Source organism: Chrysochloris asiatica, unplaced genomic scaffold, assembly GCF_000296735.1.
Source record: "Chrysochloris asiatica unplaced genomic scaffold, ChrAsi1.0 scaffold00053, whole genome shotgun sequence".
NCBI classification, from domain to species: Eukaryota; Metazoa; Chordata; class Mammalia; order Afrosoricida; family Chrysochloridae; genus Chrysochloris; species Chrysochloris asiatica.
The window spans coordinates 12507248-12529069 of record NW_006408571.1 but is presented as its reverse complement, the minus strand read 5'-3'; the positions used below and the strand labels follow the sequence as shown (position 1 = coordinate 12529069).

At 47.1% G+C, this 21822-nt stretch overlaps 2 protein-coding genes across 2 annotated transcripts in view; one reads left to right on the top strand and one right to left on the bottom strand.

The window, feature by feature from the left end:
• Window positions 1–370: 370 nt before the first annotated feature.
• On the top strand, window positions 371–2680 carry FAM166B (family with sequence similarity 166, member B). The gene is given in 7 exon segments (XM_006878281.1): window positions 371–426; window positions 788–1011; window positions 1101–1294; window positions 1497–1548; window positions 1628–1789; window positions 1792–1824; window positions 2616–2680. Coding segments are annotated over 7 exon segments (786 nt in total).
• RUSC2 (RUN and SH3 domain containing 2) overlaps window positions 2200–21822 on the bottom strand; it is a 30554-nt gene continuing 10931 nt past the window's right edge. Inside the window, exons 2-12 of the mRNA XM_006863076.1 lie at window positions 13377–15473; window positions 8028–8675; window positions 7602–7787; window positions 7317–7457; window positions 6131–6207; window positions 5764–5938; window positions 5567–5672; window positions 4423–4469; window positions 3217–4042; window positions 2989–3126; window positions 2200–2904 (exon numbers count right to left, since the gene is read on the bottom strand). Coding sequence (XP_006863138.1) covers window positions 2703–2904; window positions 2989–3126; window positions 3217–4042; window positions 4423–4469; window positions 5567–5672; window positions 5764–5938; window positions 6131–6207; window positions 7317–7457; window positions 7602–7787; window positions 8028–8675; window positions 13377–15405 — 4575 coding nt within the window. The 5' untranslated portion in view covers window positions 15406–15473 and the 3' untranslated portion in view covers window positions 2200–2702. The remainder of the gene's footprint in view (window positions 2905–2988; window positions 3127–3216; window positions 4043–4422; window positions 4470–5566; window positions 5673–5763; window positions 5939–6130; window positions 6208–7316; window positions 7458–7601; window positions 7788–8027; window positions 8676–13376; window positions 15474–21822) is intronic.

Below are 21822 nucleotides of genomic sequence, written 5' to 3'. Positions count from 1 at the left end.
ACCAAGACTCACAAAGAACAGACTTCACATCTCCATACGTGATGTTCAGGCAGGGCCTTAAGAAGGAAGTCTTTTGTGACAGAGCTGAATGGACCGAACAGTTTTTGCTCTCCTACCTCATACCTTAGGACTTCTTAGTGGAGTGGGGAGGCTGTACTTTTCAGCCTTTTGGACTCTCTATTTGTTCTGAGGGAGCTAGACTAGCCAGCCTCTACTTTCCAGTTCTGTGGGTTACCATTGCCCCCTCCCCTATCTCCTCCTTTAACCCCGCCTCCTTCCTCTGGCTCTGCCCTACAGCCCTGGACACGGTACACACAGCCCAGAGCCTCAGCTCAAAGGAAAACAAAGAGCTGTCTGGGCCTCCAGGGTTATGGCCAGCACCTTCATACCAGGGCTGAACTCTCAGAAGCCTCATTATATTCCAGGGTAAGAGCATTTGGGGACATTAAGGAGATAAGGATGGAGGAGTTGTACTGCCTAAACGTTGGGGTCAAGTGAATATACTGGTTTGGGAGGACCAGGGCCGGGGTATTTATGGGGCTAGATGAAAAATAGCAAGGGAACAGTGATACCTGAGTCTGTCAAAAGCTTTGTGTTGTTTCCTCCATGGCAACAGGAGAACAGAAAGGACTGATTGAAGGCCCAGGCAGAGAACTTAGAAAATGCCTGCTCCAAATACACATCTGAGACCAGGAAAGATCAGGGCTTTAGAAGTCTATGCTTCTATTTCTGGGGATGGTGGAGCAAGGGGGATTCTGGGGGTCAGTGGGTAAGTATTGTACTACAGGTACACTGGACACTGCCCACGACTTCGGTTCAGCATGGGTCAGACCTATGGGCAGATGACTGGTCAGCTACTTCGAGGTCCTCCTGGCCTAGCCTGGCCTCCAGTCCACCGTACACTTCTGCCTCCTATTCGGCCTCCAAGGTCTCCTGAGGTTCTCAGGGAGAGCCTCCGTCTCAGGCCTGGGCATAAAAGGCTCAGCTCCAGCATGATCCCCGGATACACAGGTATGTCCACAGGCATGAGCCAGGTACCCCTACTCCAGAACAGGAGTCTAGATACTAATACAAATCTTCCATGCCCCCTGCCTGCCCAGGTTTTGTACCTCGGGCACAGTTCATCTTTGCCAAGAACTGCAGCCAGGTCTGGTCTGAGGCTCTGAATGATCTTACTCATTGGCATGGGGGGCAACAGAGTCAAGAACTGCCAAAGGAGGCCAAGCGGGGAAAAGACACGGAGAAAGACCAAGAGCAAAATCCAGAGCTAGAGCTGGAGCAGGAGGCAGGACAAGTGAGACCAAGAAGGCTGGGGAGGGGTTGGGGGTGGGGTGAGGGTGTGTAGGGGTAGGGAGCCTTACCTTTTATGTCCAGGCCTGGGGGTGGCCATGAGCAGCAGAGTGGACAGTGCAGATGTGCCTTGACTACCAGCTACCCCTTCCTGAGAGCTTGTGTTCCATAGCCCTGTTTTACTTCTACCCATTTCCCCTCACAAGGCTTCTCCCTATTCCATGGATGACAGAGACCCTCGGAAGTTCTTCATGTCAGGTGAGGGCAGACTAGTAAAGCTCAAAAGGCTAGGGAAAGCCCCTCAGGATGTCTTTACTCAGCATCCCCACGCCCCCAGGCTTCACTGGTTATGTGCCCCGGGCCCGCTTCCTCTTCGGCTCCAGCTTTCCTGTGCTCACCAACCAGGCACTTCAGGAATTTGGACAGAAGTACTCAAGAGGCAGAGGTCAGAAGGATGTCAAACATCTCCCCCCACTTCCCAGGACCTATCCCTAGAACCATATCTTTTACCTAACTCTGGGGGCTATGTGCCAGGTGAGAACACCTCCAGAGAGATGGGGCTTTGGGGACTGGATGCTTGTGTGTGGGTGGTGTGTGGGAGTGGTCTGGGACATAATATATGTGGTTCATTATTAAGCAGAAAGGAAATGAGGTGGCTTAAGGTAGGGAGTTCGGGCCAGATTTTAGAGGGCTTAGGCAGCTGGCTGAGAAATAAATGGCCTTTCTATACCACAGCTACACATGACAGATTCACAGATGAACATCTCACCCATGATGCACTGGGCCTCAGAACCCTCCAGAAGCAGCCCCTGCCATAGATACCCAGACTGCAACTTTCCCTTTCCATTGCATCCTATCCCAACCACCATTTTTGAAGGAAGAAAGGAGGGGGACACAAATAGAAACTGGTTTGGAGGCTGAGCACCTTTTTTATTAATAGGTGTAATAAATAAATAAATACATGAACAGAAGCTTGGGCTCCTCCTCCCTTTTCTGATAAGGGCACTGGCCACAGCCTATTTACAGCTGGGGGCTTAGGGATCTGGCCCCAATACTGTCATCTGTCTTCATCACCATCTGGCCTAAGGAACCCTGTAACTGAGCCAGGCCTTCTGGGTCACCTTGCTCCACAGGAACTTGTCAGCACCCATGGAAAAGGTTGGCCCAGAGAATCTGGGGAAATCCTGGCAGCCCAGTGCTGCGTCCCTTCCCTGGTCTGGACGAGGTCACTGGGACAGTTAAGGGGGAGAAATTAATACTGAGCACAGGGAGTAGGTGCCAGCAGAGGGCTATGTGGTCCCTTGCTCTTGGTCTACTCTCTGTAGCCAAGCCAGGTGGGCTTGGGGGAGGGCTCTCAGGTTCTGAATCTGGGGGTTATGAGGGTCCCTGAGGCCACCAGCATGCACAGGGCCTCAGTTTGGGCTGTTTCCAGGGGTTGGACTTGAAGTTGGGGTCAAGGTCACGTAAGCCACAGGCACCAGGCCAGTGTCGGGGCCACGGCTACATTGCAACCAGTCTCCTCCTGCTGGCCCCAGTACACGTAGGATGTCCCCTTTACGGAAGCTTAGCTGTCCAGGGCCTGTGGCCAGATGGTGGCACAGTGCCTGCACCTCGCTGGGCAAAGAACAAACGGCAGTCAGAGAAACTCCATCTAAAGCCAAACCCAGCCACCCAGTGCTACCATAGTCCAGGGCTCACCATAGAGGCTTGGAGAGCAGGGCTGGAGAGTGTGATTCCTGCATGTTCTCCTTGGGCTCTGGCTCCCTGCGGGCACTCACTGTCTGCGTCATTAGTTGGAACATGGACCTGTCCAGGCTCAGCCAGTCTGAGGGCAGCCTAGGGGAAAGCAGCCAGGCCTCTAGTTCTGTCCATGCCTGGCCTGGGTTCTTCCACTCCCCTCCACCTACACCGAGGGCCAGCTCTCACCTGTTTGTGGGTCGGGCTTCTCGCTGAGCTTTTCGGGAACCAAAGAGATGTCCCCACTTGATGCCCCCAGGTGAAGGCTCTGAGGTCCTTTTCTCATTTTCTGCTGGGGGGGCAGTGGGCCCCTCCCTCTCCCGACTGCGTCTCAGCTCAGCCAGCACAGAGTCAGGGGGACTCCCCATCCAGAAGGGCCAGCCCCTGTCCCGGCTGAGGGCTTCCTCGGGGGCCGGGCAGGCCTCAGCTCCCTCTACAACTCCCTCTCTGGGCGGGGGTGCCTGGGGAGGCCCCCCACCTCCTGCCCCTTTCTTTTTCTCACTGCTGCTGCCACTGCTGCTGTTGCTGCCACCGCGAGGGAACCTAGAACCTTCGATGGAACCATCAATGTAGACCTGGGAACTCTGCATGAGTTGATACCACCAGCCAGCCTGCCCGCCTCGAGCTGACCTGCCATGTCCTGTGCCCCCAGCTGCCTCTGCCACCTCGTCTGTCTCTTCCTCCTCTTCTCCACCTTCTGGGGCACCTACGCCCTTTACTCGCTCTCCATGGGCTGTTCTGTCCGTATCTCCAGGGTCCTCCTGGCTCCGGGCCCGGGCCAACTGTAGTGTTGAATGGGCAGACAGCAGCAGGTCCTGGGACACCCGCAGTAGTTCCTTGTGCTGACGCTGCTGCTGTCCACTTTGTAGCAGCCGGTGCTGGAACAGCAAGTCGAGGCTGAAGGGCAGCAGGGCCAAGGGCTGTAGGAGCAGCAGCAGCTCCTCGAAAAGGCCGGGGCACACGCTGTGAGCGGCACTAAGGAAGCCCCACGGCTGGTAGTGGGTCTGGATGATATCTATGGGAGAAACACAGTGACTGATCCACACGGAGCAGCTGTCCTGCGTGGGTGTGCGAAAGTGAGCAGCCTCCCGGGCAGAGGCTGTGCACTGGAGTCTAAATGCTGTGTTTTCCAGTTGTGCAGTGCACACACTGCACAGCTGTAAGTGGCATCCCTGAGTTCAAAGGAACTGACTGCCAGGTTGACTCCAAGATTCTAACTCAAGTAGGAGCTGGGGAAGGATTTGGGTAGAAGTCTAAAGCTTTGAAGACAAATCTCGTGTGGCTCCCCTCCCCACTTTTAGCATCTGAAAACCATGTTATACCCTCCTCTCTTTTGAACCTCCAAGGTTTGACCTATACAGAGCTTGTAAAATAGGGCAGGGTCCTGGGTATTACCTTCATGGGTATAGAGGTGATTAAACCAGAACTCCAGAGACCGGATGCTGTAAGGAGACAGGTGAGAAGAATTGAGTCTTGTGTAGCACAGAAATAGCCAGATAAAGAAGACACAGGCAGGGCTCAGACACAGGGCAGAGGTACAGATGAACGCCCCTTCTGTGGCACAGACGCTACCATCTCATTTCATATAAGATAACTCTAGAAAGTCAATAGGGATATGGGGGTGGGGAGGTGGTGGACATGTGATTTACAGACCAAGCACTTCTTCCTGGAATGGAGCTGGATTGCACAAGACTTGAGAAGTCAGGGAAGCTCAGAGCCAGAGAGGATGACCTGGCCCATATTTGAGTAAGAAAATTACAGGTATGCGTCACTTAACATCTGTTTGGCCAATGTCTGAACACATATATGTCCATGGAACCACAAGTTTGTTTTTTTTTGAAAGGAAAAGCAGATCTCTTTTTGTTTATTATTTCCCTAATGATTTTCAAGACCCCCAACCCAGCCTTGCAGCACAAGATCACAGGTGGGACACAGGAAATGAGGCAGAGGCAATGGCTCCAGGCAGGCTCTTCTGCTGCCCAGGCAGCTAGAACCATGGCTGGGAGCTGTTTGCTCCCTCCTCACTTCATCTGGCTGCCCTCTCAGCCACCACTGCTGGCAGTGCCCATTCCTCCTGCCTCTGCCAGCAACTCCAGAAACAGAGGCAGTGGCAGCAAGGATAATCAGAAGTGGACTCATGTAAGTTTTTCATATGGTGTTTGCACAACATCCCAATCATATAACATCCTATTTCACAGAAGCAACACATACCTGTACTATAATGGAGAGCCCAAGGTGGATTTGGAAGTAGTGTAGGAGTGGATGATCAAGGTTTACAAAATCCAGAGAAACCATATTCATTTCCAAATAAAACAGATTATAGGTTTGTAAAAGCAGATCGTGTTGGTGATCAATGCCAAAGGGTTGTGGGGCAGTGGAAAACCAGTGATTATTGAATGTGGCTAGGTGGGGAGAAAGTGGACCTTGAGTCCTGGCCACAGAGCCTCCAGTTTAACCATTGCTGCCTCAGTCTAGGGAGCTGGTTTCTCAGATGGTAGAGGCAAGGGTGCAGGGTTAGTGTCTTGCTTCATATACTCACTTGAGCAGGCCGAGGATGAAGGCATTGAATCGCATGGTGTGGCTGGTGAGCTCGGGGAATTGGCTGACTTTGTTGCAGAGGCCATGTAGGACCTTAGTGGATGGGCCTGAGGGGAAGCCAGGGTTGGAGGTCACACGACCAAGCTCTGGAACCCTATAAGTCAGCCCAGCCTCCCCATCTTGCCTTCCAGCACTTACCTAGCTGTGTGGAAGCCTCAACCACACTCCATGGCATGTTTTTACGCTGCCCAATGATGACATCTAGCACAAAGGCCTTGAGGCCATCCTCCAGTATAGCCCGGACCGCAGGGCACAAATATTTCAGAACCAAGTGGCCTACATTGGGGCTCACAGAACTGTTCCCCAGCTTTGCCTGTGGATGCAGATAGGGAAGTGCAGGAAATCATTTGAAGTTTGATCCTGGTCCTCTAACTCTGTTAGCCCTCATAAATCCCCTCTTGCCATCCCCATTACTAAGTGTCCCACTCTGGGCTCCACAAGCAAGAGAGCAAAGGAAGATGGTGAGGATCTGCAAGGTAGGGCAGCTCTCCCCATTTTTGCCTACCTTCACCCCAGGATCCCGGCTTGTCCCAAAATGGGCAACAATGAGGTCCACAGCGGTATTAACAGCTTTCACCAGTCCTGTAAGCAAGAATTTCCTGTGTCTGCTCCCCAAGCAGATCCTTAGCCAACTCAGCTGGGGCTGAAGCCTCAGTGAGGAAGGGGAAGAACTTTTATACTTCTTATTCTTAACTCTCTGTACCTGCACTAGGTCTCAGCAAGACATCCAGGCTCTGATCCTTTGTTTTCATCTCCTAGCATGGACCCACCTCAATGAAACATTTATCAAGACCCCCAATTGTTTCATTTCCTTACTCTCTTATTCCAATTCTGGATCAACACTGTGGGAAACTGTGTTGGAGAAAATCCAGGCTCACTCACACCAGTGCAGACAAGGGCGAGTCTTTGGAATGTGCCTTGTCAGCTTCCTCTCCCATACCTTTGGCTGTCCTGCTAAGCCTTTACTTCTCTCAAGCCCTGGGTTCTACCACTTCCCTCCTCCTTCCCCACAGGCCATCTTCCCTCCTCCTCCACACAGAGAGCAGAGGCCACCAGTCATGAATTCCTTCAACTTCCTTGCTCCAAGTGCCCAATGTAGGTCACTTGGTTCTAAAACATACCTACATTATACCCACTTCCTTCCCTCCCTCCCTCATGTCTCCTCTCACTTTCTTCTCATCTTGAGGAAGGTTCCTTTCTTGTCCAAAGTTCTTCCCTCTCTCTAAGCTTTACATCTCCCACTTTCCCTCTGCAAAGAACGTCAGCCTCAGCTTTTCACAGGCAACTTCTCTTCAGCCATAATTATGCTCAATTCTTTTGCCATCATCTCAAGGAAATCACTCTCTTAACCTATTTGTTAAATACAGTGGCTCCTTGTCAGTCCTCATTGTTTTAGACGTCATTGTCATTATCAGTTACCCAAGTCAATAGATCCTTTATGGAGCACTTAGGCATTTATTGTGTTCATGGCAGTCTCCCTCACTAAAGTTAGCTCATTGAGAGAGCAAAGGAGAAGGGATTAGGGGCTGATTCTTAAGCATCTGATATGTATACAGTACTCAGAACAAAAACTTCGACCTTCTGCCTCAATGTCCAAGTTCTCCGGCTCCTTCCCACCACCTTGAAAGGCTTACAGGTATGAAGAGGCAGTGACAGCAGAATCCTTGGCCTGAGCTGGGGACTACAATCACCTTTTTTCTGAAGCAGGTCGATGGAAATGGCCTCTGAGTTACCATCTGGGGACAAACAAAACTCAGCTGGAGGTTTCTCAGTCAAGGAAAAGGGGTCTTGGAAGTCAGGGCAGGTCAGTGGTAGTGGCTTCATTACTTGACCTGGAAAAGAACAAACTCAATCTCTTTTCTTAAGTTCCAGTCAGTCTGTGTTTCACACCCTCTGAGCCATGTGCCTTCAGGACTGACCCCTTCTCTAACCCTTCCCAGCCTGCCCTGAGTGTACTGGGGACCTAGCCCACACACCATTCAGCAGGCAGTTCAGATGGCCAGCAGCACTCAGGGAACCTGGGAACTCAAAGATGGGGTTTCTTCGGCTCATTTGAGCCTCTTGTGGCCTTCGGTCTAGGCTTCCTGACAAACCAGGTGGCCCCAGTGGGTTCTTCCTCCTGTATTCTCGCCATTTGAGTGCTTGAGGGGACAGGTGGTTGGCTAGAAGCAGGACAGATTAGCAGAAGAGACAGACAAGCAAGAATTAGCAGAAAACTAGCATATCACATCCATCCAATGGGTCCATATAAAACACCAGAGTTGGGGGTGTGGGGTATTATCCACAGCTGCTGGGGGAAGAAATGCAAACATTTTGACCTCTAACCCCAGGCTATAAGAGTATAAGAAACCAAAGGAGAGGTAGAAGTACTTAAGGGAAGAGGTAAGGAATGAAACTCATACCATTACTGGGTCTGGAAGCCATGCTACCCTCACCACCTCCTCGGAGCAGGCTCTCTGCTCGGCTGAGACCAGATCTCCAGGAGTTCAGAGGTGGCAAGCTTCCTGTTCCATGGAGTCGGTACTCAGCCAAGGTCAGTATCTTCTGCTCCTCCTTCTGTGGCTGCTGGGAGGTAGCAAGTCGGGCAGCAGGAGGACCAGAGTGGCTCCATAGGGCTGAACTTTCTGGCGCTGGGGCTGGGGCGTGCTCTGGGGGTGGGGAGCATGAAGTGGAGGCAGAAGAATCAGTGCTGGGCCCAAAGGCGCCAGCACTCCGAATGGGAGAGTAGCTGCCCAGGGGTGATGGCCGGGAGGTCTCGGGCTCAGGTCCAGCTTTCCTGGCACCTCTGTCAGTGGTTTTGGAAGTAGATGCCAGGGGCTCCCCTGAGGAAGCTGGGGCTGAGACTTGAACAGTGGCGGCAGCCAGTGGGGCAGGTTGCTGTGCACGGCTGCAGGCTGAGAGGCTATAGAGCTGGGAAAGGCTGTGGAGGGCCCGGGCCTTGGCCAGCTGCTTGGGGAAATGGTGCTGGAACACGAAAGGCTGGATGGGCAGCGTGGTGGGTCTCTGCTCCTTGCTGTAGCGAAGGACTGGTCGGCTCTCAGCACCACCCCCTGTGGTAACAGGCATGGAGAAGAAATCAGTCAGATAGACACTGAAACCATGGAAATAAAAAGAGGCAGACAGGACATGTCCACTGGAGACAGGAGAGCGGGGCAGGATCTGGTGGAAGGAACGGGCCAGGGGTAACCCTGCTCTTCCTCCTTTTACAAGGTGAGTGTATCTTAAGGGTCAATTCTTATCGCTGGCTTTACACTTCCTCCCTTGGGCAGCTGAAGTTCAGATTTCCAACCCCACATCTCAATGACCTTCCTCTTGATCTCTAGATCATTCTGCTTTCACTTAAATGTACTATTTTAAACAGTGCATCCACTGTCTTTCTCATTTTTCCTGATAACTTCCATTTCAGTCAATGGCAGAACCGCCATTTCTTTGTTTCTAAGATCTGAAGACTTGGAGTCAGTATCACAGATTGTCAACGTCAAGAACTTTTGCTCATCATCCTTTGCCTCTACTCAACTAGAACGTTTTAATTCTTTAGCAAATATAATCAGAGTAAGCTATTTACTTGAAGCCAGCATCAACTTTTCTATTACCCCGACCCCAGACCTTCCCAACCCTTTCACGAAACCCTTGAACCTGAGTCCACATCTATACCCTGTGCACAGAGGTGGGTTCCCCAAGACTGGCCCTCAACTGTTCTCTCAGCTAATCTTCAGTTTACAATCCTTCCAGGACACTGCACAGTGGGGACTGCCTTGTACACGTCTACTGAAACACTACACATTCTGTGATGATCCAAATGAACACGAGGTGGCGCTATACGCATTCACATGGCCCCAAACCATGGGTGTGGCTCAACAACTTGTGAGGCAAGGGCAAGAATCAAGAATCCTTACTTGACCCACCAGGCAATTTTTTATTTAGAGATTAAGTAATTTGTTCAAGGTCACACAACCCAGAAGTGGCAAAGCCTGAATCTTGTCTAACTGCATTTGACTTCAAAACCAATAAGGCGCTCTGGTGGCATAGTGGGTTACTAGTTGGGCTGTTAACTGCAAGGTCAGCAGTTCTAATCTGCCAGCTGCTTTGCAGGAGAAAGATGAAGCGTACTGCTCCTGTAAAGGTTTACAGCCTCGGAAACCCTATACCGGGTCGCTATGAGTTGGCACCAACTTGATGGCACACCACCACTGCCATGCATGAAATGGTATCAAACCAGGTTTCCCTATCTTTCCTCTTTTTTTCTGTGTACATCAGTGAGTATTAACAGGGGAGACCACAACTCCATTAGACAGGTGTTTCGGAATGGAATCACTTTCATGGGACATTTTCAAATGACATCATCCTGCCATTCCTAGTCAGTCACAGACAGCAATATGTATCTTTTCTTGTCATACTCCCTCACTCACTATGCTCCAATCATACTTCCTTCTGGCCTTAAACACTCAGCTCTCAGCTCAAATGTCACCTCAAAAATACCTTCTCTGATTACCCTGTCCAAAATGGTGTCCATTCTGGCTCTGGCAAATCACTCTCTATCCCTTGGTTGTTAAGTGCTGTCAAGTTGGTTCTGACCCATAGCAGCCCTGTATAGGGTTTCCAAGGAGCGATTGGTGAGCTTGAACTGCCGACCTTGCAGTTCAAACTGAGTTTGCAGTCCAGTGCATTAATGCACAGGACTTCCTCTATCCCTTTATCCATATTTAATTTCTTTCTAGATTCTTTAAAAAAAAACCCAGAATAAATTATCTTTCTTATGAGTTTATTGTGGATTTCTTCTCACAAGAGTTCCAGAAAGACACTGTATCCCCAGCGGTTAGAACAGAGACTGGTACACAGTAGGTACTTGGTAAAAGTACTTGTTTCTGTTCAGTCACCTCTGGTTCAGGCTAGTCTCACTGCCTCCAGAATCAGCTAGCTTCCAACAGTGCCAGTTTGATTTGACCCCTTGTCCTGGTGTGATGCTGTGGGTTAATGCACCAGACTGAAAAGCTGTTTGAAAACTGCAAGGTTGGCGGTTCAAGCTCACCAGCTACTCCTCGGAAACTCTATACAGGGTCGCTATGGGCCAGAACCAACTTGACAGCACTTAAAAACAACAAGCCTTCCTGTCCTCAGAATAAAGTCTAACCTTCTCAGGCAGGGAGATGCCCATACCTGATACAAATTAGGTGGCTCTCCCCTCTTCTCCTTCAATCTTTTAGCACACTGCTTTTACTATCGGAATGCCTTCTTCCTGTCCTAAGTACCAGTCACTTCACAAGGCTGAGATGACCCTGGCTATTAGATTAGGTTCTCCCAAGCACAGTTTTATTATTCACCTTATATAAAGTATGCGGGATAAGATGAGGCTTTCTGCTCCGGCAAAATTTAAAGCCTTGGAAACCCTATTCAGGGTCACTATGGGTTGGAGCCGACTCCACAGCACTTAACAATAACAATATATAAAATGTCTGAATTCAACCATCTTTCCCACTCTTCTTAAAATTCTTCCTGTGAAATACCCAGAATCGTGCTTGAAACATAGACTAAGATCAGGCGAGAGGGAAAGACATGATGGGAAATGAATTTTAGCTCTGCCCTCAGGGACTATGTAGAGATTACAGGTTTTCATTTTTCTATGTAACAGCCCTTAAGAACGCCACAGACAGATCACAGTCACCTGAGTATTTTCTGCTCTAGCCCCCCACTCCCCCAGTTCCTTTTTAAAATGGAGTGTCGGGGGTGGGGGGCGCACTGTGAGCACTAACTGGTTCAGAGGAGTGGGGTACTATCACTTTCTCCTTTCTGGATTCTATGAATGAACCCAGTTACTTTTTGGAAGCCCTTCCAGACTGCTGAATCATTCTGAGTTTGCAATCAAGTAAACATTCCAGATCAACTCAAATGCAGTTTGTGTGTTCAAACTTGACACTGGTCAGTAGCTCTATTCGTTTGGCCCTTTCCAGATTTGGTAAAACTGTTTTAAATCTTTATCCTGCTACCTAGGATTTCAAAGAACTTTCTCAGCTTCTTACTGTTATTCCCAGATTAGATGAACCTAAGTGTCTTCTTTCTCCATTCAATTTTGATTAGATTAGAAAAAAACCCAATAATACTGTACAGAATCAAGATCCCTGTAGGTCACTGGAAACTTAGAAAACTTTGCATCATCTCAGTATGAGAAGTCTTACCTGATAGAAAAAAAACCTTTAAGGCTTCTCTTATCACTATAGGGTTGTTCATGTCCTCAGAACAACAGCCATTGAATCTCTGTGCCTAGATGTACCCACCAGGCACTGCAGTCTGAGGCCGTGGGGCTCTGGACAATCCCTGCTATTTCAGACCCACCTCTTTTCTCCTCTCTGTACGTTTAGGAGTGTGACATCTTCTGATGGCCTGAGTCCCTAAAGCAGGGATGATGTCACTGATGGCATCCTTTCTTTTGAGGGCCCAACAGACTAAACCTAAAGTAGGTAGGGGGTCATTTGTGTCCCTGCTTCTGCCTTCACTGCTTTCAAGACTCCCCAGTCTTCAGAATCCTTTTGGATGAACCTAACTCTTTAGTTCGGTGATTTCACTGTCTCCTGTCTTCCCTTGTATTTTTCTGGCTAATTCTTTTCGGTCTTTGTTGAGGGTCACTCTGCTCACCCCTAAGTGACAATATCCCCAAGGCTCTATCCTTGGTCCTTTTATAACTCTATACATTCCCTCTTGGATGTTTTCATCCACTCACAGGGCTTCAACTAACACTGTTATTGAAATAATTCTCAGATCTAGGGCTCCTGACCGCCAGGGAGATACCCCTTCTAATCTATTTACCACAAACAAAAGTGAGCTGTATAAAATGCAAATCAAATCATGCCATTATGCTGTTACAGACAAACAAAATGCCACTTCCCTGATTAAAGTCTTTAAATGGTTCCATCCACATCTCACTATGGCTACGCCAAATTATTTACAGGTCCTGGATGGCATCAAGCCATTCTGTGCTTCAGTGATTTTGTACAGACTATTCTGAGTCTAGAACACTATTCTCCCAAGCCTCCGAAGCCTATTTCTAATCCTCTTTCTAGGCTGTCCTAAGCTGTGCTAGCAGTCTTTCCATGACATTCAGTTTGACTTAGATATTCCTACCAAAGTGCCATACGCCACGATCTCTATATCTGTTTCCTTTCTGTTTGTCTTTAGTCTGAATTCCTTGAGGGCAGAGACTGTTTCTTGCTTCTCTATCACCAGTACCCACTTAAACATAGGGTCTGGTGTGAAACATACTTACAATTGCTTATAAATTAATCAAATGGAGAAAGAGTTGGCCTACAGAGGATTCTTGGAACTTAAGGGCCAAGTGTCAAGTCTCAGGTTCTCTGGAGAGTAGCTACAATCATTGATCAAAGAAGGAACTTCACAGGCTCACAGTGTAGTCTGCCTGTTGGATATACTCCTTGACTGTCCCTGAAGCACTGCAAATTCCTAAAGGTCCCAAACTAAACTCAAGCCTTGTCTCCCTTCCAGTAGAACTACTTCTGTGTTTACAGTTCCTATCTATGATACCATCATCTTCCCAGGTTTCTGAGTGCTACCTTTCCCAATACACCAATCTGTATGTTTTGATGATTTCCTCTCTACCCTCTTCCCACCATTTTAACTGTAAAACACAACGTGGACTGGAAGGAGGACTGAAGAACTGCTAGTGGTCTGGACGGGCTGGTTGGTAAAGACCTATCACTGAGGAGGCCATGCAAAGGTCCAGCATCCCCTCGGTTCCTTACCGTCAGCTCTAGCTCTTGCATCCCTCTGGGTGTGGCTGTTGGCTGGGCTCCCAGGATGAACAGGCTCTGGATCCAACAGCTGAGTGACATGGCTTTGCCCAGCAGCTCTCAAGCCAGCAGGTGGCATCTCGCTGGACTGTGGACCCTGGCAAACTTGGGTGGACCAAGGCTCTAGGCCAGCTAGGTCTATGGTTGGCCCCAAGGGCATGGGTGGGAGGCTATGGCTACAGCAAGTACCCTCATCTGGTGGGCCCACTCTATCTTGTTGGGCTTCTTGGATGGCTGAGAACTCCTGGGAGGAGTCTCCAATGCTCACCCGAAGTGGGGGAGACCCTGAGCCTGCAGCTTTTTTCCGGCCCTTGGCCAGTTCAGCAAAGGAGGTCACCCGCTTGGGTGGAGAGCTAGGCCCAGCAAGGGCTGCAGGGCCCTCACTCAGTCGCACCGGGCAACTCAACATGCGTTCTAGTGAGCTCAGGCGGACAGGAGGGCTGCGCTCAAGGCTGCGGTCATAACTGCGAGAGCGCTGGCGTCCAGTGCTAAGATTGGGAGGTGAAGTGTTAGTGTACACTTGTCCTTCCATCAAAGTGCGACCCATGGCAGCTACTGCTTCTGCTGAAGAACCCACTGCTTTTTGCTCTTCTGGCAGAATTTCTGGCTTCTGAAATAGGTAATACTCAGAGGGCTGGCTGGGGTCTGGGTCTGATCCAGGACCTGGTGTGGGACTTATCTTCGTGTGTTCTTCTGAACAGCTGGTGATAGAAGAGCCAGCTGGGCTTGGAGATGATTGGGAGGATAGGTCACAGGTGACAAGTTTATAGTAATTCTGTGTGGCCACAACAAGACGGGCCTGGCTCTGAAAGCAGGCTGTGAGGTCAGCCACTGCTGGGCACGGTTCACAGTGTGGCCGGTAGGAGTTGCAGTTGGCATCAAGCTCAGGAGATGAGGCATGAGGACAACCGTAGCTCCCTTCCCTTTCTCCACTATCAGGGTGGTGGGACTCACAAGACATCTTAGACTCGGCTGGAGAGGGCTGGAGGTCCAGGTAGAAGGCGCCAGGGTCTGAGTGACTACAGAAGGAGGAGTCGCTACAGGACTGTGGGGCAGAGTTGAGATTGGCACGGGAGTTGCCATGCATTTTGTTGTAGAGGGTGCTGAAGGTGACCAGCACCCCGTCTGAACTGGTGCAGGAGGAGTCACTCACATAGCCCATGGACTGGTCAGCTGCCTCAGACTGGCTGGATGTGCTACTGCAGCGGCAGTGCTGGGGGCCTGAGCCTGAGCAGCCAGGGTTCCTTGGGGAGTCTTCTGAACTGAGCTTCCATTCCTGGTCAAAGGAAAAGCCAGAGGTATCACTGGCTCCGCCCCCACTGCCACTCCCGCCAGCTCCCCCACTCTCATCCAGCTCCATGGTCTCTGCTTCCAGCTCTGGCCTGCAGCAGTGGCGAATGTTACAGCGCTGGGCATCTAAGGTTGTCACTGGCTCCTGTTCCTGTCCCTCCACCACTCCAGCTCGACTCCGTGTGGCCCCCCAGGGCCTGCCCACTCCAGGGCCAGATGGTGGGAGCTGGAAAGAGGATAGATGGAAGGTGGGCTGGCCAGCTCCATGAAGGTGGAAGGATTGCTGGGTGGTGCTGGCACCAATGCTGTCATCATAGAGGTCGCCAAGTCCTGGATCACCCATACCCTCCTGCAGCAGGAAGGGATTGTGTCGCTTAGGGGCCCCAGGGCCTCGTCCATCCCGACCCCTACTCTTGGTGTTGTCTGCAGCCCGTGCCAAGCCCCCTGAGACAGAGTGCAGACTGTTGTAAAGCAGGGAGTCAGCTTGTCCTAGGTCTTGATCAGGCTGAGTGATGCCCAGCTCAGGTGGACAGAAGGGATTGGGTCTTGTGCTCCCACCACCTCCACTTGCTCCAACACAGCACTGCCTGTCTGGGACCTGACAGTGCACCAGGGGGATGTGGTGGACGATGAGGGTCTCTCCAGTCAGCTTTGGGGGACTATCCATTCTGGAAAGTTCGAACAAGGGCATCAACAGCACCAGACACTGCCCCCGGAACCCAGTGGGGCAAAACACATTTCATCAGGAGAGCTTGGCACCTGGAGAGAGAGGGAAAGAAAGGGAACCTACTGTCACCTCCCTGGAAGTCAGGGATATGCCTCTCAGCATATAATTTTCAGATGGAGAAGAGCCCAAGAGGAGAAAGGCTCCGTCAAGATGGTGTTCTGGTAACAGCCTTACAGGGCAGGTGGCAACCCACCACAGCTTTTGGTATAGTACAGGTCCAACTCTTGATCTCTCCCTTCATTTAAAGTTCTACAGTCACCATTTGTGATAAAGGGCCAGGTCTCTTTTAATACACATATGAAGGTCTGAGAACCTTCTCTTTCAAGTACCCTGTCCTTACCTGTAAACAATGGCTAGTCCTGAGTATATGAAAACTCTTACTAAGAAAGAAACCACGCAGGATGTCTGAAAGAATGCTGGCACTGAGGGGCTACACAGAGAAGTCTCAGGCACAGCCATATCATGCAGTTTTAAAAAGCATGAACTCGAAGCAATAAGCAACATTTTTTCACGAAAAGTATTTAAAAATCTACTATATCACTTGACTGAGTGACTGCCCCCTCTGATCCCTTTTCTCCCCTTCTAAGCCCCAGAATACTTGTCCCTCTCTGATTGGCAGTGGGCTAAGTTCTGCTAATACCGCCACGACTGCACTTAAGCCTCTTTGTTGCTGTTGTTGTTGTTAAGTGCCGTGGAGTCAATTCTGACACATAGTAACCCTGTATAGGGTTTCCAAGGAGCGGCTGGTGAGCTTGAACCACCGACCTTGCAGTTCAAATGACTTTGCAGTCTGACGCATTAGCCTGCAGCGCCTAGGACTCTTGGAGACGGAAAAATAGCTGAGCATTAGGGTGACTGTAAGTACAGCCGATGCTGACCTCTTCCTCCTCAAAAAGGCAGGAGTATGCTTTGATTTCTTTGTATTACTCTAGTGCAACATCACAGAAAGCCTGGCAAATTGGGAGGTATAATACATTCTCACTATCGGGCGCAGGGTACAGATTTCCTGAGCTCCCCAATTTCTGCCCAGTTTTTGTCTAGAGCCTTCACTACTGGGTCCCTCTAGAAAGTCTTCTCTTTCCAGCTTTACCTCTGATAGGCTAAATAAAGTTCTCTCTTGCTCAAGGTTTCCTAGCTCCCAAGATAGAGCACCTTTCTGGATTCTGTCTCTTGGTCAGCCTGTAGTAGAATGGCCTCCTCAAGTTCTCATCTCCTGGGCTTTTTAAGCTCAGATCTCAACAGTCTTTACTCCTGCAGATACTCACATCTAATTTCTCCTAATTCATTTCTCTTCCTTCCCTTTTTTATTTCTGGCATTTCTCTTTCACCCTCAGCTTAAACCCCCTACTATCTTTTTCTTATCCATCTTTTAGTTGAGGTCTCAACACCCCGATTTCTTAAATTAAAGTCATTTAGAACACAGGATCATGGTTACTCATGTGGAGTACAGTAAAGAGCTAGGCAAATCACATATGGACATGGGCAAAATATTAAAGGAAGAATTCAAATGATTAATTAAATATTTGTTTGAGGGACAAAGTATTAAAGCATACTTATTTACAGTGAATTAAACTGAAACTCCACCACTCGTCTGTCTGCCTGTCATTCTGTGGTGTTGCTGTGATTCTGGAAGCTATGCCAACTGTATTTTAAATACCATCAGGGTCTCCCCAGGGTGGACAGGCTTCATTGCAACTTTCAAACGAAGATATAGACAAGGAAAAAGGAAAGGCAGACTACTTATGAATGTTTAGCCACTGAAACCCTTATGAATAACATGTAACACTGAAAACCTTAGGACAATATGTAACATTGTCAGCTATAGTACCAGAGGATGAAAACACTATAACTAGCAGCAGAACATTATTGGATATAGTGTCAGAAGATGAAGCCCTCAGGTTGGAAGGGACTCAAAATACAAATGGGGAAGAGCTGCCTCCACAAAGTACAGTTCACCATGATGACGCAAGTGGAGTAATGCTTTCAGGACCTTCATTTGCTGATGAGGCAAATACGAAATAAGCAGGAACAGCTGCAAGTACCCGCTAACAGTCAGAACATGGAATGTACAAAATATGAAACCAGGAAAATTGGAAGTTGTCAAAAATGAAATGGAACACGTTAAGATCAATACCCTAGGCATTAGTAAGTTGAAATGGACTGGTATAGGTCATTTGGAATCTGACAATCATACGGTTTACTATGTCTGGAACAACAAATTCAAGAGGGACGGCATTGCATTCATTGTTATAAAAGAACATTTTAAGATATATCTTGAAGTACACTGATGCCTATGATAGGATAAAATTTATATGCCTACTAGGAAGACCAGTTAATACTACTATTATTCAAATATTCGCACCAAACACTAAAGCCAGTGATGATTAAATTGAAGAATTCTACTAGCTTCTTTAGTCTGAAATTGATCAAACATGTTATCAAGATGTATGATAATTACTGGTAATTGGAATGTGAAGATTGGAAACAAAGAGGAAGGATCAGTTATTGGAAAATATGGCATTGGTGATAGAAACGATGCTGGAGATTGCATGATAGAATTTTGCAAGACCAATGACTTCTTCATTGCAAATACCATTTTAAAACAACATAAATAACTATACACAAGGACCTCACCAGATGAAATTACAGGAATCAAATTGACTTCATCTGTGGGAAGAGACAGTAAAGTAGAAAAGTACAATATCATCACACAAAACAAGGCCAGGAGCAGACCATGTAAGAGATCACTAATTGCTCATATGCAAGTTCAGGCTGAAGCTTAAGAAAATTAAAACAGTTTACAAGAGCCAAAATATGACCTTGAACATATTCCACCTGAATTTAGAGACCATCTCAAGAACAGATTTGATGCATAAGATACTAATGACCAAAGACTAGAAGAGTTGTGGGATGACATCTGGAACATCATATAGGAAGAAAGTAAAAGGTCATCAGAAAGACAGTAAAGAAAGAAAAGACATAAATGGGTGCCAGAAGAGCTTCTGAAACTTGCTCTCTAGCATAGAGATGCTAAAGCAAATGGAAGAAATGAGGAAGTAAAAGAAATGAACAGAAAATTTCAAAGGGGAGCTCAAGAAGATAATGTCAAGTATTACAACGAAATGTGCAAAGACCTGGAGTTAGAAAATCAAAAGGGAAGAACACAGTCAGTACTTCTCGAACTGAAAGAACTAAAGAAAAACTGTAAACCTCGACTTGCAATATTGAAGAATTCTATGGGCAAAATACTGAATGATGCAGAAAGCATTAAAAAAAAAAAAAAAAAAAGGTGGAAGGTGCAGGCCAGAAGGCATTGAGATGACATATATAAAACTTTGAAAGAAAACAGGTTGCCAACAAAGGGTCATTTACGCAACAAAGCTGTTCCTCAAACATAACAGTGAAATCAGAACACTTCCAGATAAGCAGAAACTAAAGGAATTTGTAAGAAACAGAATAACTTTACAAGAGTAATAATGGTGCTCTTTGGATTGAGAATCAACAATAGCAGGGAACAACATACATGACAACACCACCTAGAACTCAATCCAGATAGTATTTAAGACTGGAAATAGGGAACAAGAGACAGAGAAACAGGTAACAAAAGATATCAATTTATAATGAAGCCAACTACAAAATAAAAAGAAGGAAGAGCGTACATAATATAACTTTAATGGCAAAGAAGTGAAGTAGATTTCAAGATGTTTTAAATAGGGAAAAAATAAATTACAGGGTAACCTCAAAGAAAATGAACGATCTGCCAATCAAAATAAAGAGGAAAATTAGAAAGGTTTAGTAAACATTAACACAACAGAAATAAAAATGCAAAGAAAACTCACAAACACAATGAACTCAGTGCAGAAAGTTATATGGAACAAAGAAACCAGCAGCACCACCAAAAAAACATACAGTAAAATGACAGCAATCAATTTGTACCTATCAATAATTACACGGAATATAAATGGATCAACTGCACCAGTCTGGAGACAGAGAAAATAGAATGGATAAGAAAACAGGATCCTTCAATATGCTATCTACAAGAGATACAACAAAAAGATGGAGACAGCCTACATGCCCATCAACAGAAGAATGGTTAAACAAACTTTGGTACATACACACAATGGAATACTATGAACAACTGAAGAATGATGATGAATCTGTGAAACACCTTGTGACATGGATGAACCTGGAGGGCATTATGCTAAATGAAGTTAGCTTGGACAATCACAAATGTTGTAAAAAGTTTTTTAAAAGGCATCTATGAAGGTTACTAGTGTGGGGGAAGGGAAAATTAGAATACGTACTGGATTGCTAACCACAGGTTAGTGGTTCAAACTCACCAGCTGCTCCTTGGAAACCCTATACAGGGTTGCTATTAGTCAGAATTGACTTGATGGCACTTAACAACAACAACAACGAGGGTAGACACATGTTACCCTGGGTGACGATACAGGCTATGTACAATAAAAGGGAGGTTGGCAGAGGAATCATGAAGGTAGTGGGAGACACAGGGATGAAAGTAAGAGTTAAAGTGAATAGAGGAAAATAAGATTAACTGATGTACATGGAGGGGATTGCAATCATTGTAACTAAGCAAATTAAATGATTTCTTGAATGTAAAACTAATGACCTGCTCTATAAAACTTCTCTCAATTCACAAGGAAAAGTTAAAAAGAAAAAGAAGATGGAATGTATATATAGAATCACTGTACCAAAGAGAAATGGTCACTATTCAACCATTTCAATTGGTAGTGTATGATCAAGAAGTTGATACTGAAGGAAGAAGTTCAAGCTGCACTGAAGGCATTGGAGAAAAACAAGGCTCCAGGAACTGATGGAATACACATTGAAAATGTTCAACAAACTCATGAAGCACTGGAGGCACTTACTCATCTATGTCATGAAATATGGAAGACAGATACCTGGCCAATCAATCACAAGAGATCCATATTTGTGCCCATTCCAGATCCATATTTTCCTCATACTATCCTTTCATCATACTTATTCAAGCTGAATGCTGAGCAAATAATCCAAGAAGGTGGATTATCTGAAGAAGAACAAGGCATCAGAATTGGAAGAAGATTCACTGACAACTTGTGATGTGCAGATGACACAATCTTGCTTAATGGAAGCGAAGAGGGCATACTGATGAAGATCAAAGACCACAACCTTCACATCCATATTTGTGCTCATTCCAATGGAATGAGAAAATCATCAAACATGAATATCATATGCAAGTAAAATTTTGATGAAGATAATTCAAAGACTGCAACAGTACATACATTAACAGGGAACTTCCAGAAATCCAATCTGGATTCAGAAGAGGACGTAGAAAGATGGACACCACTGTTTAATTGTACTTAGGAGGAGACTGTACATAGACCAAGAGGCATTCGTTAGAAAAGAACAATTGGATATAGAATGGTTTAAAATAAGTAAAGGTGTGTGTCAGGGCTCTATCCTTTTACCATACTTATCCAATCTGAATGCTGAGCAAATAATCCAAGAAGGTGGATTATCTGAAGATGAACAAGGCATCAGAATTGGAAGAAGATTCACTGACAATTTGTGATGTGCAGATGACACAACCTTGCTTAATGGAAGCGAAGAGGGCATACTGATGAAGATCAAAGACCACAGCCGTCTTTATGGATTGTACCTCAAAGTAAAGAAAACAAAAATCCTCACAACTGAACCAATAAATAACATCATGATAAATGGATACAAGACTGAAGTTGTCAAAGACTTCAGTTTACTTGGATCCACCATCAACACTAATGGAAACAGCACTCAAGAAATCAAATAAGTATATCTGCAGTATAAGACCTCTTTAAAATGTTCAAGAACAGAGACATCAGTTTAAGGACAAAAGTGTGCCTGACCCTCATATGCAAGTGAAAATTGGACAATGAATAAGGAAGACAGTAGAAGAATTGATGCATTTGAGTTATGGTGTTTGAGAATATTAAAAGTACCATGGAATGCCAGAAGAACAAACAAATCTGTGGTGGAAGAAGTACAGTCAGAAAGCTCCTTAGAAGACAGGATGGCAAGACTCTATCTTTTATACTTCGGACATGTTATCAGGAAGGACCAGTCCCTAGGGAAGGTAAAGTGGATAGTCAGTGTAAAAGAGGGAGACCCCCAAAACAAAATGGATGGACACAATGGCAACAGCCAAGGGCTCAACAGTAACAACAATTGTAAGGATGGTGTAGGACCAGGCAGTGTTTCGTTCTGTTATGCATTGTTGTTGTTGTCAGGTGCCATCGAGTCAGAACCGACTCATAGTGACTCCATGCACAGCAGAACGAAACAATGTCCGATCCTGGGCCAACCTCACTACCGCTGCCACACTCGATGCCATCAATGATGTCACCT